The sequence below is a fragment of the Trichechus manatus genome, unplaced genomic scaffold, assembly GCF_000243295.1.
Source record: "Trichechus manatus latirostris isolate Lorelei unplaced genomic scaffold, TriManLat1.0 scaffold00021, whole genome shotgun sequence".
NCBI classification, from domain to species: domain Eukaryota; kingdom Metazoa; phylum Chordata; class Mammalia; order Sirenia; family Trichechidae; genus Trichechus; species Trichechus manatus.
In genome coordinates, this window is record NW_004443957.1 from 11,809,314 (window position 1) to 11,829,187 (window position 19,874).

At 44.1% G+C, this 19,874-nt stretch overlaps 1 protein-coding gene across 2 annotated transcripts in view; it reads right to left on the minus strand.

Moving 5' to 3' along the window:
* Positions 1-1,433: 1,433 nt before the first annotated feature.
* Positions 1,434-19,874, minus strand: part of TNR (tenascin R) — a 497,374-nt gene continuing 478,933 nt past the window's right edge. For both annotated transcript variants that reach the window (XM_023728058.1, XM_004372844.1), the window contains exons 19-23: positions 13,062-13,213; positions 11,531-11,627; positions 7,557-7,718; positions 2,935-3,098; positions 1,434-2,049 (exon numbers count right to left, since the gene is read on the minus strand). In XM_023728058.1, the coding sequence (XP_023583826.1) occupies positions 1,930-2,049; positions 2,935-3,098; positions 7,557-7,718; positions 11,531-11,627; positions 13,062-13,213 (695 nt within the window). In that variant the 3' untranslated portion in view covers positions 1,434-1,929. The remainder of the gene's footprint in view (positions 2,050-2,934; positions 3,099-7,556; positions 7,719-11,530; positions 11,628-13,061; positions 13,214-19,874) is intronic.

A 19,874-nucleotide genomic window follows, 5' to 3' on the forward strand; every position in this document is an offset into this window, starting at 1 on the left:
TGGGCCTATACTCTAGTCTCCAAGTTCCCGGCTCAGTCTGCTTTCTACTATTTGTTGTTTGTTCCACTGTCTAGATGAGTCTTACTTAATTGATAGTTTTCTTGAAAGGACTGTTTCTATTTCTTCCTTCTAGTTTTGTTTTAAGCCCATAGTGAATTGAGGAATGAAAATTCCACCTACATTTTTCAGCACAGGACTTGTGAGTCACGTTGACACTGCAGCAGTGGGCAAGGCCTTGCAGGCTGCTAAAGGTGGGTGGGCGGGTGGGTGCCACAGAAAATGGCAGGAATGTGATCACCCACCCAAGGGGCTCTCCCTGGGGTTTTTCAAAACTTGATCAGATTGCAGATGTTTCCATTAGAAAATTGCCTCTCTCAGGCTCATCCAGTCACTGACTGGGAGAGGTACAAAATGCCCTCAGTTTGACAAGGCCTGGGGATTGCAGAAAACAGAACCCGTCTCTCAAGAGGAAAGGGAAAAGGTAGCTGGGGGAACTGGGCACCAATTTTGGCAGATGCTGCAGGGATGGTTGCAGCTGACATTTGATTTGAAGGAAAAAGTTGGAAGGTCATGGCTTCTAGAGCGTCTTTCTCTCCTGGGTTTAAAAATCAAATCATGCTCAGGAAGACAGCACATCTCATAAAATGGGGAAGTAGGCCCACAGTCCTCCCCTATTCACCTTAGGATTTCTAGATGTAATTTCCTCTGGCACTTTTCATTTTTCCTCTCAAAGGCAGAATAATAAAAGAAGATAGAGAAAGGTTTCTCCTGATCTCACCTCATTAAGGGGTCATTCCTGTTTCCTACAGGAGCAAAAAAAGAAAAAAACAAAAATCCCACCTCTTCCCAGGGATTATCAGTCAGGGGAATAGCTGGCTGGTCATATAACTTTTTCCCCTGACTCTAATTGAGCCACCCACAGCCTGGCTGAAGACAGAAATGAGCATTCAGTTTGCAGTTCAGAAGAAAATCTGTGACAAACAGGACCAGAAACAGAGAGAATGAGCTGGGTAAGACCTGGGTTCCCGTGGGACCTCTAATCTCAACGACAGGTGCCCTGATTTCTACTTCTTCTGTCCTGCCTTCAGTGTCTGACCCCAAAATGCTAAAAACAACAATTGTCCTCATATCCCCACCTCCAAAGAAAGTTACTGCTTTTTGGACCCAAGGGAAGGGACAGTGACTTATAACTGACCCACTGGATACAGCCACTGTACAATCAGGGCCAGGAGGAGGCAATGCCTTGGGAACTAGATTCCAGAACAATGGTTGGGCTTCTGGGGCTGTGAGGTCTCAGGGCAGGATGACAAGTAGGCAAAGGATCAGTCACGGCTGGAAAAGAAGCCACTACTCTTGGAAAAGCAACAGAGGACTCCTGGTGGTAAGAGTAAGGGTGTCAAAAGATGAGACGCTTTGACCCATTAAAAAAGTTTTGGGTTGTTGAGAAAGGGCATGATTGATGTGTTTCCTCCTAAGGGTAGTTGTTGGCAGAGCTCTCTTGCCTCAGGCTTCTTTTCTGGGCTGGTGTGAGAACCTGGCCATGGAAGGCATTGACCAGATCACAAATGCCTGGAAGGTGAAGGGAATCTCAGAAGGCGAGCTGGAAAAGAAGGCGACATTTCTGTGACTCCAGGACTCGTCCTGGAATTGAGCTTTTCAGAAAACTTCCCACTTTTCCTCTTTGCTGAGAAAGGAGAAGAAGGTTAAGGATGGCTAGGTAGGAGGGAGAATGGAAACCAAGGGTCAGGCCCTGGGACAGCAGAAACTGTGAGCAATTACTATTCACTGATCTCTGCTACATCCCTGCTTCCTTCGAAATACCCTTAATATGTTGCAAAGCGCATTAATAATACCCCCCACTTTGTTTCATATTATAAAGTACAAATAAATGACAGAAATGGTTGGTTGGCTTGGGGTCCTCCCCTCTGCTCAGAACTGTAAGGACCGCCGTTTCCTCCCCGCCATGACACGGTGATTATAGGGGCGCATCTTCATTTCCACAAAGGGGATGGAGAACTCGTGGCCTTTCCAGTGGTACCAGTTGATCCCCTGGGCAGGAGAAAGATAAGCATGTCATATCAGTCTTCCCCCCAGTGGAACACCCAGCTTGAAAAGAACAGGAATGATGGCAGTAGGGAATTCAAGATTGAATTTAACCATTTTCTATCAACATGAAGCTTTGTGGCTGAGTTCCCAATAAGGTTAAGGGAGCAAGATCTCTTTCAGCTTTCTCCTTAAACACACCTGCACCTTGGGTTCATTCCAACAGGCTTTATGTTTTTGGCTTTCAGGAGTTGCATGTACCAGTAGCCAATGGCGAGTTTCAAAATTTCAACGGTGGAGAAACATTTGGAAGAGAATAACTATGTTTGCTCAGTACTGCTTGGAGACTCAAGTAGTTTCCCTGTAGGGTGAGCAGCCATCTCAGTTTTCCTGGGACTAAGGAATTTCCTGGGATCCAGGGCTTTTGGTGCTAAAGCTAGGCAAGTCTCAGGTAAATTGGGATGAGTTAGTCACCTCACCACCCAGTCTCTGATGAGGAAAGATAGTCCAGTTTACACTGGCATTTCTGATCTCTCCCTTCCGTGGGCCCTTCCTAGAATGAAGCTGAGCCCGGAATTGACCAGCTCTTCCATGGAGTCGTCTAGATGGGGAAACGAAATGGGATTTATCTGGTCACCAAGGGCTGCTTTAGATGGGTTCTAGCTCCTGGGTCCAGATGCTTTCCTTTTCTTCCTCAGGCTTCTACTCTGTCCTGCTCCTACCCCAGTGTCTGTATTGCTTTTCTCTTTATGACAGACCTTTCTCCAAACTGTAAGTATTTCTTTTTAAAAGTGAAATGTAAGACCCACGTGTACATTTAAAACACAAAGCTAAGGGACTGTGCGCTTCATAGCTCGGGATCACAAATACCAGCGGCAGAGCATTACCTACCTGACTGTGCCTGGACTCTCCATATTTCCCGTTGAGGTTGGTCCGGTGGCAGTTCTTATACCACCAAGCCCCCTTGTACGACATGGCGCAGTTGGTAACTGCAACATCATTGTCTCTGTCCTCTGTGGAGAAAGGGCGTCCCTGATGATAGCTGAGGGAGTCCCCTGGAAAAAAGATTAGTCCATGAAGCGGTCTGATTTGTCACTCCTTTTCAGGATTTTCTGGACATTTGGCCCACTCCCAATAAACCTGGCCTTCACTTATGAGACCTTCCACTTACCTCCCCATTTCTACCCAGTTCATCAGCCTGGCTACTGAACTTTTACTCCACCTTATCCACTGGGGTCAACTCTTTCCATGCTGCTCTCCCTAACTTGTTTATTCTCCTGACCTTTTGCTCAGAACTATGTCCACTCATCCCTACCTCACCACCCCTGTCTGCTTTCTCCAGGCTGGCACTGGGACACAGAACATTCATTGTTCCTTTTGTCTCCAGAAGAGACAGTGAGGGCCATGCAGACTTGCACCATTTTGAATTGCCACTGTCCAATGTCAGCCTGGCTTCTCCATGGACCATCAGTCCTGGTCAGGCCACACCTAGAACCTCAAGTTCAGAAGTTGGGGCCGCACTTTAAGAGGGACATTAGCAAATCAGAGTTCCTGCCCGCAGGAAATAGGGTGATGAAAAGATCCTCCATGTCAGAGGAAAAGTAGCTTGGGGAAAAGCGTACTAAAAGGGGTCTTTGATCACTGTCTGCAAATATTCGATGGGTTATTGAGTATAAATAAATAAATAAATGAACTCTGTGGGGAAGCCATGAGGATCAGTGAGCGAAGACCGTAAGGAAGCATATTTTGAGGAGAAACTATCTAAAAATGAGAGACGTTCACTAATAGACTGCTCAGAGAGGGTGGTGAGATTTCTAAGAAGCAAACAGAGGCTGAATGTTTCCTTATGGGGGATGTTGTAGAGGGTGCGTTTATGAATTGACTATTTGAGGTGAGGGAATAGACTATAAATTAATTTGTAACGATTGACCCGACATTTAACAAGCTTTGTGGTTGAGGGTGTTGTGAAGGCACTTATGCTATTGAGAGTTATCTTAGATGGTTTTGAGGTTGCCTTAAGATGGGATAGTTCATAGTTATGATTCTGTGGCTTCTAAGTCCACACTCACAGTGGCCACTCAATGCCTCCAATGCTTCCTACCACAACCTAACTCTTAGAGCGTAGATCTTTATTTTATAGAGAAGTCTGACCTCCTCAGGGATAAACCCTGTCATGCACAGCTGTCCCTAAATCAACATGTCATTGTCTCTACCCCATCCTCTTCATCTTCCCATTCCAGTCTCTAATAATTCCGATTTTGTGTCCATCTAGAGTAAATCTCAAAACCTTAAACTCACTCTTTCCCAGGTTGTGGACAAAGCAGGAAAGATTTCTTATTTTATTCATTTTTTTTTCTTTAGCATTTTCCACCTTCTGCCACCCTAAGTCATACTCATATTCTCTATCTTAAAAAATCTTGAATTAATCCTACTCTCTAGTGACCCTTTCTTTCAGCATTAATTCCACATCTTTTATTCCTATCTTCTCATCCTATTTTTTCCCTTCTATAATCTGGAATAGAAATTTGAGCTTATTATTCTTCTGGAACAATTCTCTCCAGCTTCGACTCTGATGTTTTCTGCCACTGTCTTGGACATGCTCCAAACCTTGATTTTCATCAGCTCCCAAATCTGGCTCCTCTTTCCACTCTTGCCTCATATATCCTGCTAATATATTCAGTACATTAACTAAGTCCTGGCTTTTTTCTCTTATTCCTTTCTCTTAGTTCCTGCTGCTACCACAGTAGTGAATGATCCTATTATCTCCTATCAGGATTAAGGCAGCAGCCTGTAGCTGATCTCTCTGTTCTTCACTCAGATCTATTTGATCCCATTTATGGATGTCACATTGATCTTCCTAAGACTTCACTTTCACAATGCCACTCATGGCCTACAGTGGCCCCCACTGACCACCAGCCAAACCAAAACCAAAGCTATTGCTGTTGAGTCAATTCTGACTCATAGCGACCCTATAGGACAGAGTAGAACTGCTCTATAGGGTTTCCAAGGAGTGACTGGTGGATTCGAACTGCCGAGCTTTTGGCTAGCAGCCGAGCTCTTAACCACTGCACCACTGACAACCATATTAAGACTAAACTCTGCCTCTTTGGTTTTAAGGTCCTTCAGCATCTGGTTCCACGCTTCCCCGCCAATCTTCTTTCTATTCCTTCTGAAATTACACCCTGCTCCACTCAGCCAGGCCCTTAATGGCCTTCTTTTCCTCCACAGTAACTGCTCCTCTGTGCTTCTCTTTCTGGGTTTGCTTTCCTCGGAACGTCTTCCTTTCCTTTGAGAGCCCAGTCAAATGCTGCTGCCTTCATAAAGGCTTCCCCAACTGTTTCAACCCACCCAGATTCCGCCTCTTGAATGCTTATTAACCTGGAAGTGAGTACCATTTATCATGTGGTGAGCTATTTCCTAAGTGTTTCTTCCTTTAACTAGATGTTTAGTTCTTGCAGAGGCCATGGTTTATGCTTTTTTTGAGCTTCCACAACTTATATGATGAACCTTTAGGAGAAGTTCAACAATCTTGTATTGATAACTTGATTTGGAATTTTTCATTCTGGTCCAATTAGAGTCCTGGTTAGAGACTTGAACTTCTGTAGCCTTGAGAAATAGGGAGCAGGAGAAAGCACTGAACTTGAAATTTTCTCTGAGGATGGACTGTTGCATGGGGAGAGCTAGTAAAAATGAGCACGAATTCAAGATAGTGGCCAGGGGAGTTGGGCAATATTAAATACCAGAAACACAGAGGGCATGGACTCTTCCTCCCTAGAAACATTTAGGTCTAGAAAGAACAAGCATAGTGTGGGGCTGCCTGAAGATGGGGGACAACTTAAATAATCCAGGTTTTCATCTTTTGAAGAAACATGAATTGAATATTTGTGGTGAGGGATTAGACTGTAATTAATTTATAATGATCGGCCAAACTACCGGCAGAGTTTGCCTCTGAGACATGGGAGTAGAACACCATCCAACAGTTCTGACCTCCATGGAAACTAGCAGCGAGACAGAGCTGTACAGAAAAAAGCATAGGCTTTGAGCTGGGTGAAGAGGAGGGAGGAAGTTTAGACATGGGAAGAAGTGGGCGGGCTTGCTTCTCTTCCTGGGGAAGAAATAAGGAGGGTCACTTTTCAACAAGATAATTCTAACCTTGGGAGTGGGTACCATCAGGTTATTTTTGCAATGATTTAGTCTGACATCTTGTTTAATACATTTCATTTCAATGCCCAAGCTGTGGCAAATTAGACCTTTCATTGGGACACTTCAAGGTGATTTGATTGCCGTTGGAAATGATCTCAGATATGAACAACCACAAAGGAAAACATGTCTTCTCTTTTAGAGTAACAGTACTTGGCTAAGAAGTGACATAATTGAAAAGATGCAGTAATTAGAAGGGTAATACCTTGATGCTCTCCTTAACTCCACGAGGCATAAAAAGTTGCTAAAATGATACACCTGCATTTAGCCCTAAAGGTGGAGTTAATAAAAGGACTGACAGTGACATGTACCAAAGGGTAGACTATTAGACAAAACAGATTTTACGAAATGTAGTATAACAGAACCCAAAAAGCAGGCTGGCAAATGTCTGGGAAGCAGACTAGATATTATGTTCTGATAACAATATTAATACAAAAGAGCTTATGGTGATGGTTGTTCTGTTTAGTCGGAATTTCATAAAATCTATCCAGAAAACATGGCCTGTATGTGGTTCTGATGAAAGAACAAAAAGAAGGATGATCAATGAGGAGGAACATTTAAGTGGACATGTTTGCTCCATAACTAGGGTGTTGTGACTGCGGATGGGGAGGACATTTCATTGAATGGGGGAATCTATCCTACTTTTGCATTAATTCAAAGATGGTTTTCTTTGATGTTGTTGCAGGGGAAATTTCTTCCCAGACAAAAGATGATTATGCTGTTTCTGGATAAGAGCCCATGTTGATTAACCTAGACAATAAAAATAATCCTTTGCTTTCACATTGCCCCCCCACTTTTTCTTTAAAAGTAATTTCACTGCATTTATTCTCTTTTCTTCTGACAACTCTGTAAAGCAAGGCAGGCATTATTACTATTATGACTTTCCAGATGAAGAAACCAAAGTGCTGGGAAATTAATTTCAGGTCCGCCAAGTGGTGAATGACAGCCTGGACCACAGCCAGTGACTCCCAGCCTCGGGCTCCCGTCACTGGCTAGCAAGGGCAGATTACCCAGTAAGCAAGGTATGCACAGCTTACAGTAAAGAAGGTATGCACGGGCTTACTTGTGCTTACTTGCTAATCTGTAGTGCACAATTTCACCTGCTTTTCACCACATCTAAGCAGGTGAAATTGTGCACTACAGATTGGTAAATAGGCATAAGGAAGCCCACGTGTACCTGGCTTATTGGCTAGCAGAAAATTCATGCCCTCTGTGGGTGCTGCTGCTTTCCTGTGCAGCTCAAGCCCAGAATGTGGGGGTCCTGCTCCTGCGCACACCCCTGCCCTTAGGGTCCGCTCAGGGCCATGAGGTACCCGCAGTGCCGTTGTAGCTGCCTATGCGGAGTTTGTACAGACTCCTGCTGTCCTCGACTGAGAACTTGTCGTAGGAGGCAAAGGCGGCCTCCTGGCCATCCCTCATATCCACACGAAGCTCATAGCGGCCCTGGGATGTGATCCTGTGGATGTTGTCCAGCCCTGGGGAGAAGAGCAGAGAATGCAGTGAGGCTGGAACTATGGAAATGGAAGTGAAAATGCCACTGTGGCCTCAACACAGATGTTAGAGGGGTATCCAGATTGCATTTCCCACAGCCCTCCCCAGGTTGTTATCAAACAGACTCCACCTGCCCTTGACTTTCCTCCTGCAAACTGGCTCATCCGGGTGTGCTGATGACTGACCATCCCGGACCAGGGCAGGGATCCTAGCATCCAGTGTTGACCTGGTAGCTGACCAGCCCTGAGCCTCAGGATTTCCTGCCCTGTCCTCCACCACCTTCCACCCTAACCATGGTGGTGAACAAACATTACAAGAGGTACTACATGGTTGTGAATCTGCTGGTGTGAGTAGTAGGGAACAAGAGATAGAAACAATGATCAGAGTTGTTCAGAGCAGGCCCTAGGGGTCCAGGATATCTAGATGTCCTGACATCTCCTAGTAGCCTGCAGAAAGGGCTCTAGCCACCTTTCATGATGTTGTTAGTTGTTATTGAGTCAGCTCTGACTCTTGGCAACCTTATGTACAACAGAATGAAACATTGCCCAGTCCTGTGCCATCTTCATCATCGCTGGTATGTTTGAGTCCACCTTTCATGATACTGATCTCCTTCTCTCAGCCCCCAGCCCTCCTGGGGCTCCCATAGCCAGGTCAGAAAATGTGGCAACTGCCTCCTGACCCCAGTTCCTTTCTCTCTAATCTACCTGGTACATCTTGCATGGCTACCTCTTCAATGGTCTTTCTGGACAGTTACACTCACTCACCTGCTCTCTCCCATTGCCGCTAAGCTGTCCAGGCCTTGGTCTAATCAATCGTTGCCAGGTGTAAACCCCTGCAGGTCCAGAGCTTTGGCAGAGCCCAGCTCCTCCTTGGTAATGATTTCTCATAGGCATTTTCCTGCCCGCTTGCCCTGGCTGTCTGTGCCCTGGGACCCTCCGATGTTTACCTACCTACCCAGATTTGAACCAGTTACTTTGCATTGCTATTGATCTCTGGGTCCTCCTGATTTCTATCTGCCTAATGAACTAGGGTCCTCTTGCTTTGCTGTGACATGTCATATCTACCAGAATATACCATGATATAGAATCAGAGAATTGCAGAGATGAAAGGGAATTTCATGGTTACATAGTCCAGCCTCTCTTTGCTTTGTGGAAGAGGAAGCTGAAGTCCAGAGAGGGGAGATGATTGGCTGATGGTCACCAAGATCTTTCTGCTTCCCTATCCTGTTTGAGATTTAAAGCTTTACCTTGACTGATAATGAGTTAACAGCTATTTGACATCTGTTTTCTGTTTGCCAAGTTCCCAACCCAGCCCCTACCCTGGACTTGTGCTTGTTCAGATGTAGAGGATGCTGTTGATGTATTGCCCAGATACCCTTAACTAGCAGGTGGACCCATCCTCTAGCTGCTAGAAGTGTTGGTTGGAACCACTCACAGCTGCCTCCTTCGCTGGATAATTGCCCTTGACCAAACAAGAGTCACTTCACCTATGCCTCAACCCTTCCCCCATGCCTTGGGACAGACCTCAATCAAAGACTGATGTGGGGGACTCAAAAGCCCAGCCCCCTGCTCCAATGGGAACTAATTCTTAGATGCAATCCATGCTCCAGAGGTTCCTTTGGGATCAGATTGAAGCTAGCTTCCAGCTGACACCATGTTTTGCATTTTTTCCCTCTGCTCTATCCAGCATCTCCTATTCCCCTTCTCCAGAGTATACTCCCCCAGTAAATCACTTGAACACGGCAGAATAGCCAAACTGATTTTTGGGATAAGGTATTAAATAATCTTGAACATATAGTGAGATATATTCACTATAGCCATCTTCTACCCCATCTTTCTAATAGATCAAGGAAAAACCCTCACCCAATCATAACCTTTGGTTTTAGCACCTGTGGTTGGTTTGTTTAATACCCAATACTTTCTAATTTCCATTTTTAAGAACAACAACAACAAAAGGCTTGGAGCCTCCGTATTTAGCCGTCATTTAATAATATTGTTCTCTTTTTATTTTACTTATTTTTAAGGTTCCCTTTTATTTATGGTACATGATAACTAGTTTTTCCATTTTTGGTAATGCTATAAAGCTTCTTTCACACACACAAAATAGATTTATTTAAGTAAAACAAGTTGATATATAGGACCTTTGAGTGCATGATAGTCCAGATATTTCACAGATATGACAAAAATTGTGAAAATGGTACATGTGGCCGAGGTTTGGGAAACATGAGTAGTATCTTCTTGTGGGTGCATTGATTCATGTCTTCCAAGCTGTTGCAAACTCTTTGAAGGTGAGGATATTTTCCTATTCATTTGACTTCTCTATCAATGTTTTTATATGATTTTTACCTTGTTGTTAAATCACTAAACACAGATCTGGGCATCTAATAGGTACTCAATAAATTCTTATCATTGATGGCTTAACTGATTGACTGACTGAGTGGTTTTTAAACTTTAGATTGTAGTACCTACTATTCCCCAGGCACTAGGGTTAAAATAAGCAATAGGGTTAAAAGATGAGTATGATGTCATCTCAGACCTGAAAGAAGCCTGCATAGTATAGTCAAGAGAGACAAACAGTAAAATGGACACTGATTTGGGCTACAAAAGAGGTAGTGACCAATTATCCCACAGATAAAAAGTGAGAAAAATGGCTGGGAGGGGTCTTTGACTATACATAGATGGACAGCAAGGTGTATGAGGGAGGAGATAGTTGGCAGAGAGAGCATTCCTTGCAGAAGAAACATCAGTGGTTCTGCACGTTTAGAGTTTGGTGTTGGGTGGGAGTGGGAAGAAGAAGAGTAAGGGTACTTAGTAGTGGAGAGCAGGCTGCACAGGTAGATTGGAGGGGACGGTGTGCCTGAGCTAAGGTGTTTGGCCTCCTCCTGGTGTGATGAGGAGTCATTGAAAAGTTTTACAAATATATTTAACCATTGTTGAGATTTTGGGTGTGAGGAAGATCAATCTAGTGGCCGTGTGGACAATGGGGGTGGGGGAGTGGTCCTACAGACAGGAAGGCCAGTTAAGGGGTTGTTACAATCATCCAGGAGAAAGATGGCAAGGTCTCAATAAGGTGGTGGTAGGGGAGACAGAGAGACCACAAATATGGAACATGATTGTTTGCCTTGCCCTCTGCCCCTTTTTGTAAATGCCCATGAAATCTAACCCAGAGGGAGACGCAGGTGATATGAAGTTGAGGGCTTTCAGGGGGTGGCTCCCCCGTCATCTGCCTGGGTGAGCGTGTGCTCACCTTCTCACTCTAGTTCACTTCTCAATCTACACCTCCTTGTTGTGCCAGACCTCCAGGAAATTGCCAGTCACCTCTCATGCCATTTTCATTTTTTCCCTCCCCAGATTAGGTAATAACATTCTTCCAAGGAGCTGAGCAGAGTGAATGGCCTCATTTCTCTCCTGACCTGCAGGCTGGCTGGCTGGGACCTGGCTTCTGCGAGCCGGCTGGCCAGCCAGCCTGTGGCCTCCCTGTGTCACCTCTTCCCCCTCCCCCGCCCCCGACAGGCACTCACTCCCTTTGTAGTTGCCTCATGTCAAGACCCATCAGCATAAGAGACTATTAATGAGGATAGGAAGAGACAGAGCAAAGAGGAAAACACCACACTGAGATAAAAACAGATCAATAGTGGAGCCAAACAGACCACAAGGTACTGAAAGCAATTCACGAGCTGTCAGCCTCTCAACAGACGCAGGCAGGGTTTCTGATAATCCCAGATGGGCACAGAAAACAGAGGGATGGACAGCAAGTCAGGGCAGCACATCAAGGGGAAGAAAAAAGGAGGCGTTACCCAGCCAAAACTCATCCTCCAGGTTCCCAAAGCCAGCCCGGTAATCAGCCCATTTCCGGAAAAAATCAGTTTGGCCATTCTGCCGTCTCTGAAATACCTGAGAAAAGAAAGGAAATAAAAAAATTAAAAAAAGAAAAAAAAAAAAACAAAAAACAGAAAGAAAAGAGATGGTAAGGAAGAAAAACTGTAATCAGGAAAATTGATATAAACTGAGTTTTATATCTGCAGTGACAAAGATGTCCTGGTAAGGAGCGTTACAGAACAGAGCTGCGCATTGACACAGCAGCTGTTGTAGGAGATGCTCCAAGCCCTTCCCTTGAAGCGTAGAGGCTTCTGATGAATAGGCTGGGGTGTGATGTTGACACTAATATGTACCCCTGCAATGAATGTAGAAAGGATTCAGGATATATATAAAGCCCTGGAACAGGCAGGGGAAATAACTTTGGCTCTGAATTAATCTTTTGCACCACAGAGTGTGTTAGAAAGCATTTCTCACCAAAAGAACAGGACCAACTTCAGATCAGCTAGTAACTGTCATTGTATTGCAGGCAAAGCAGCTGCATATCATTCACTTTCTGAGATGTTTAAGTGCTAATTCCATTTAACCTCCAATAAATCAGCCTCGGCTTCAATTTCCAATTATGCTTTAAGAACGAGGCACAAATATGTCAGAAACAGAAAAGAAAATGTTTCCCAAGAGCTATGAGCACAGCCACTATTCAACTCTATTCAGAAACCACACTCATTTTTGCTCTGTGAAAAATCCAGCGCTGTGTGTGAGCGGTGCTGGAGAGAGAGTCGCAGGGGCTGAGTTTCCATCTACACGGACTTGGTCAATGCTGGACTGTGTTAGGGCCAGGCTCATTTCAGCCTGCGTGGACTGGTGGAGCCATTCTGTTTCTCTTCCAGTCTGTCCTACCCCATCTGGCACAGGAGGAGGATGGTGATGGAAAGAGGTGCCTCTTTTTTTCCTGATCATTCCCTGAAGGCAGCTCTGGGGAAGAAGTAGGAGGCCAGGGAAGGATGAGGGCAGGTGTGGCCTTTGTAACCAGCGGTGGCTGTCCATGTCCTGCCCCTTATCTGCTCCCTCAGATGCAATCCTCCAATAGAAGGATCCTAATCACCTTCCCACACAGAGACTCACCTACCCCTGCAGGTAAGTCTCCTCCACCATTATTACAACTGCAATCTTCAGCAGACAAGACCCCTGGCCTAGCTAAGCCATGACCCACCCGCCAGCGTCTACCTGCATTAACTCTCTGCAGAATGAGCAGGAGGGAAAGCCGTCATCCTAGGCCCCTTCACTGGGCCAGGCCACTACAGCCTCAGTATGCTTGTTCCCTCCCCTGCCTGACCAAGCCTATGATTGGGCCGCTGAAAAGGGTCCCAAGGGCCATGAAGAGTCCTAAGATGGACGTTTGGGCAGTGGTTAAAAGCATGGCCAGAAGGGAGGTGAACTTTGGACAGTGCTGAGCTAGGTGGACTAGAACACTAAGGACATGTGCATGCAAGAGGAGTTGCAAGTACTTACAATCCAGCCACCTCCATCAGTGGTCATGTCGCAGTACACCTGTAACTTCTGGCTGAGCTCCCCGTTGAGGAAGATGGTGTAAACCCCACTCAGAGTGTCTCCATTCATCAAATGCTGGGCACAGTCTTGAGGATGAGGGAACACCCGGCCCCCTGCACAGGAAAAGAGGCAATTTCCAGACAGGATTCTTTCTCCCACTGTGAGTAACAGTCCCTTGGACCAGAGAAGTTTCTAGAAGCTCTCGTGATACTTCATCAAGAGCTGTAAGAAATCCTCGGGATCTCCAACCGTGTGTGGGTGTGGGAACCCTGCATTGTCCTGCATTCTCCCTCTTCAACTGATGTTGGATTTATCAAATAGTATGTAGTTTTGTGGGATCTGAGAACCAAAGAGCTGGATTCATAGACTGGCTTCTTTACTTACCTATTTGACTTGAGGCAAATGACCTGACTTCCCTGGACGTCAGTTTTCTCATCAGTAAAATGGGGATAATAAAAATCCACCCCCTCCACTTGCAATGTGAGTGTGTGTTAACACAGCTAGTCAGTAATTGGTTTTTCAGGCGATGATTACCGATGCATGGCCAAGATAAATCACCTTTCAAAAGGGTCAAAGGCATCCAAGCAAAGCTTTCATGATTTTCACAGCATTCATTAAGGAATGCCCAGACAAGCTCAGCATTAGCAAGAAGATGGATATCTGCTTCTCATTGAGAATAGTCTCCTGATTGGACTAAACAATCAAATGGCCATGTTTTACAGTTCAGTTTAAGTTTAAGGGGAGGGCAGAGGGAGTAAATTGCTGCTCATCTTTCAGAGAGAACAGCCTAATTTGTAGAACAATATCTAATTAGCTGAAAGAGAAGCTTAAATCATGTGGCTTGAATTGCTTAGCTTCAGGGCAAATTTTAATGCTCAGCAGGCTGGCCAAGAAGCAGAGAGCCCACCGGAAGAGCATTTCTGAACTGCAGGAGCTGACCAAGCAAGTTAAAGGCAGTGATCGCCATTTGGGCAAGAGTGGTTTGGGTGCTTTGCAAATATAATGACCTTCTGGGTCAATGAAAGCATGCTGCAGTGATGCGGTTCTGCACGCTTGAATTGTTGCAGTTATTGAAGAGAGGCCGAGTAGGGAACTCACGTGTCAGTCACTATAGTGATCCCTAGTGGCAGAACAAGTACAGTACAGGTGCAACATAGGGCCCATTGGTGGATCAGAGCAAGTGACAGTATAATCTCCCATACCAAAGGCGACATAGCAACTTCACTGAAAGCCTTGGTCATCTAAGATCCCTGTCACGGATCGTCAGTGAAGCATCCTTGTTAGGGAGAAGTTGTTAGAGTTTGGTAGACTTCATGCAAGCTCCTTCTGGAGGTGTGTTAACTCCTTCTAGGCATAAGGACTATACTTCAGCTTGCTGCCACCCTTAACAAGGGACTATGGTGGACAGGATTCTCAGTCTTGGATTCATTTCAGAAATTAAGATGATAGGTGCTAAATACACAGTCAAGGAGAAAAGGCCTTAATTGACTGGAGACTTCACAGGAAGTTAGTGGTAACTAAGTTGGGACCAAAGGAGAACGAGCTTCAGAGCTGTGATCCCATGCATGGGACAATATTAACTGTCTCGTGGTTTGAGTTTCTGCTGACGCAATTGCCAGCTTCTGATAGTGTGGCTAATTTTGCAGGGGTGGGGGGCATGTCTTAGCCTCCTCTCCTCAGATTCCTCCCACGGGAGGGGGAGCTGATCATTTGATTGGTTAAACTCTGAACTGTCACTCAATAGTGGGCAGTGCCCCTGGGCCTTAAAAGTTGGAAACCAAACCCCACTCTTGCTCTGGTATTTTTTCCTCTTCCTCTAAGAGAGGCTTCCCTGGGTGGTGCAAATGATTTGCGCTCAACTACTAACCGAAAGGTTGGTGGTTCAAACCCACCTAGTGGCACGGTGGAAGAAAGGCCTGATGATCTGCTCCCATAAAGAGTTCAGCCAAGAAAATCCTATGGAGCAGTTCTACTCTGTAACACATGGGGTAGCCATGAGTCAGAACTGAGTTGATGACAATGGATTTTGGGGTTTTGGTCTAAGACCGGCAAAGAGGTGGAATGGACAGTGTCCCAAAGGAGCTCTGTGGTCTACTTTCTCTGCTTAGATCCATGTGACTGGATGGGTAGACTAAGTCTCAATCAATCAGTCTCTCTCTCTCTCTCTCTCTCACTCTCTCTTTCTCCTCTCCCTCTCTCTCCTACCTAGTAGGTATGACCCGAGTGGGCTAATCCCAAGATTAAGTGGAGTAGGATGAGAAGGAGAGGGAATAAGAGACTCTGTTTAGCCTTAAGGTTAATCACTGTGTTTCAGTTTTGACCATTAAGTTCTACTTTGGGGGTTATTAGATTCTGGCTTAGCTAATAATAGAAAATACCCTGATTCCTGTTCCTCTGTGTTCATTGTGTGTGTCCTGCATCATCAGACATTTTATGATACAGGAGAAAGGTGACTATCAGGGCTTATTTCAGATGGATGTCATGCCATCTAATATCATCAGAAACTCACTTTTAACCCTAACATAGATCATCGTAGTAATTTTTTTCCCCTAAGGCAGACATTTTAAGACCATGAACAAAACTGGCCAGAGGAAGAGCCTTTTTTTTTTTTTCTTTTTTTTTTTAGCACAGGCTGTGGTGATTACAAAGAGGAAAGCAATGCCAAGTGATTGGTACGCTGAAATGTCTCATGTTTAAGTGTTTATAGATGTAATTGTGAGAGCAACAGGACCAGGGCACTCACTGGAAGAGTTGCTCAGAAATTGGTTTGTGTTAAGCATCTGGAGACTGAATGCTGAGTGGAGTGGAGTGAGCTACATGATGCACAGCGCAATCAGATGGCCCCCAGCTGGCTGGGAGTGAAGGAAGAGGGTCCCTGCCCTGTCCCTTACTTATTTTCTGCCCTTAGACACAGTCTTTAAAGTGGTTGGGTTTAATGGCTCTGGGGAGGCTGCCCACTGCCCACCCTTACAGCCATGATGTCAGTGTTTCTCTCTGAGAACAGACTCCACAAGTTTCTCTGTAACTGCAGAGCATAGTGTGCTGCTCCACAGAAGCACGGGTGACCAGCTCTGGCCATCAGCACTTTGATTTGTTTTTTTCTAGACGTGGGCTTGTGGTTGGCTCTTCCCTAGTTCCCTTTGTTGGAGTTAATAGCCCACGTTTGCAACGTGGCTGGCTAGACTGTAGGGAGCAGTGTGAGGCTGTGGGCAGGGCAAGGGTAACTGTTGAGCCCACATAAGCTGTCAGATCTACCACGTTTACCTTCTGCACAGCATCTTCCAGTCCATTCACGTTTATTCTCCTGTTTATTCATTCAACAAACATATAAGGAGTGCCTGCTGGGTTCTAAACGTGGGGCTAGGAGATGAAATATAAAGAAGAAAAAGACATGGTCCCACTTTTCAGGTTGCTTACGCTATGATGGGAGAAATAGGAACATATATAATCCTGAGTTCTGAGAGCTATGGGAAAGAGGTAAACAGGGGGTTACGAGGACATAGGAGTGAGGCAAGGAATGCAGCTTGGGGCTGGCAAGGGTGGGGAGAGAGGTGGGGGTCTGGGATAATTTCAGATATTGGCAAATGCCAATCAGAAAAGGCTTCTTATTTTAGGAGCTAACAAAGAAGTTAGCCACAAATTTGTAGAAGGGTGTTTCAGGCCTGTGCATAAGCATTTCCATTTGGGAAACTGAAGATTTATCTGGAAGACAGAGCAAGACCTGGACTGGATGAATGAGCAAGAGCTCTGGAGAGTTACGCAGGGACTGGTTCATGCCATGAAAAGAGCTGGACCTTCTCCTGACGGCAAGAGGATGGGGAGACCATTAATGGACTTTAAGCTCAATTTTTTAGAAACATCATTCTCATTATAGTGTGGAGATTGGATTAGATGCAGATAGGACCCCCCATTCAGGAGTTAATAGTGGAACTCCAGAAGGAGAGGTGACAACAACCCTTAAGTAGGTAATTGGAGAGGAGAATCAACCGAGCAATAGACAGCTTCAATGTCTTTATCCTAAGCAGAGATACTGAGGAAGGTCCTTGAGCTCTGCAGACCACCTGCGTTCTACCCAACAACGGCTAGTTCCACAGGGTTTAAAATCTTTCTTTCAAAGATCAGTTAAAGGCATCCAAATAGTAGAGGAATATTCCGACATAATTTGTCTTGTTATTCCTTGGATTCACTTACATCAGAAGACCTAATTCCACGGCAGACAAGGTTGACCACAGACCTCTGATGACCAGCCTGGCTCCTCTCTGTGACTGTTGATTTAATATGGCAAGGAGAGGGTTGGGTCATGTAGTGCCGCCTGCCTGACCTCTCTGCTGCTACTCTGACCATTCTCCATACTTCAACTTGCATCCATTCTCCATACTTCAACTGGAGTGATCATTTTATAACGTTAAGTGAGATCCTATCTCATGCTATCTCTCATTTGCTAAAAACCCTCAATGACTTCTCCACTGCAGTTGGAATAAAATCCCAAATCTTTACCTTGGCCTACCAAGCCCAGCAATCTCTGGCTCTGCCTTGTACCCCTCCTTTCTCTCACTACTCTCCAGCCACATTGGCTTTCTTTTAATCTAGCGTACATGCCAAACTTATTGTTCCCTCAGGCTACAGTAATTACTCTTCCTTAGGCCTGGGATGCTCTTCTGGTTCATTCTCATTATTCAGGTCCCAGCTCAAAAGTCTCAGCTCAAACAGAGGCTTTTCCTGACCTTCTTAGTTGAGGTCAGGGTCTGGGATGGGAGAAAGAAGTGGCAAGTGACAATCAGGAAAGGCTTTCTGTTATAGGAGCTGTGCTAAAAGTTAGCTCTTCCCATCTGTCCCTATGCCATTACGCTATTTTATTTGTTTATAGTATTATGCTACTTAAAATTACCAAATTCCCTTTTTTATCTATTCACCACTGTCTAATCTCATTGATGTAAGTTCCATGAAGGCAGGCGTTTGGCTTTTTTGTTCATCACTCTATCCCCAGCACTTATAACAGTGCCTGGCACACACACAGGCACTCAGATACTCAATATTTGTTGAATGGATAACGCCACAGGAGCACTATGTTCCTTACCTATGGTTATGACAAGATACATTAAAATTAAATTTTCTGAAAACATCTGGGGCAACAAGATTAAAATTGGGCCAGATAAAATCCTGCATACAGTGATCTACAATGTAGGCCCTTCTATAACATTCATAATGTAATTTTCCAGCCTATGGTAAATTGTATTACTGTTTGACAAAATTTACTGCCCTTCCTATTAGGGAATCATACATTCCTCGTCTATTGTATAGTACAAGCAATTCTATATACATATATTCAATAACTTAGATGAAATGAATCAATTTCTAGAAAACTCTCATCAACCAAAACTCAACCAAGATGAAATGGATAACCTAAATAGTGCTATAACTATAAAAAAATAGAATTTGTAGTTAAAAAACCTTTAGAAAACTGGCTTCACTGGTGAATTCTACCAAACATTTAAAGAAGAACAACACAAATTTTACACAATCTCTTTCAGAAAATAAACCACTTCCAATGTATTCCATGAGGTCAGTATTACTCTGATACCAAAACCAGATAAAAAACAGTACAAAGAAGACAGAGGGTAGATTGGAAGAAAGTTTTAATATTCTGTTCCTGCTTCTCCCCTACATTGCCATGGGATAATCATTGCCTACCCCTTTTACATGTATTTGGTCCTTCTCTAATACATACATTACCAGACAGAGAAGCTAGTAACCCCCAAGGAATATGAGCTCACAGGTCATAATATCCAGTCACTAAGGAGTGAGACTACTATAAAAGAAAGACCACATACAGTATGACATCCATCATCTGATAAAGAATTATCAGAACAGATGGACCGAGTTTAAATTAAACATAACTTTATTTAAGGAGGTAAGGGAAGATATTAACAATTTAAAACAAGAACAAGAAATCAAAGAATTAAGTAGAGATATTAGGTATGAATAATATAATAGCTGGATGTAAGAATACAATAGATGGGATAAATAAGGGATTTAGATACAGCTGAAAAACAAATAAATTAATTGGAAGATCCGATTGAGGAACTTTCTGAAAGATATCAGGAACTGATAAAATGGGGGAAAAAACATAAAGAACAAGCTAAGAAATGTGGAGGATAGACTATACATTCTAACATCTGGCTAACAGAAGTCCTAGAGAGGGGGAAAACAATAACAGGAAGAAAGTTTTAAGAAACAATAAAGATAAATTTCCCAGAAGTATAGATAAAACACCTCAGATTTAAAGGGCTCACAGAGTGTCGAATGGGAGATAAAAAGATAAATAACCTCCAAGAAACATAATTAAGTCTAAGACTGTCAAAAAGAAAAAGAAACATTCTAAAAGCTTCCAGAAAGAAAGCCACATACAGAACTAGAATCAGATTAACACCCGGCTTCTCAACAGTAGCATTACATAGAAGAAGACAATGGAATAATATTTTTAAATATGAGGGAAACAAATATTTGAACCTAGCATTTTGTATATCATCAAATTGCAATTCAAATGTGAGATACAATTCAAATTTTATGAAGTTAGTGAAACATGGGTTTCAAAACATTTGAATTGTAATTGAAATATAAAATGCGATTTTAAAAAACACTTCCTCAAAATGCTTGCAATCACTAGCCATTAGAGAAATGCAAATCAAAACCACAATGAGATACCCTCTCACCCCAGCATTACTGGCACGAATTAAAAAAAACTGGAAATAACAAATGTTGGAGAAGCTGCGG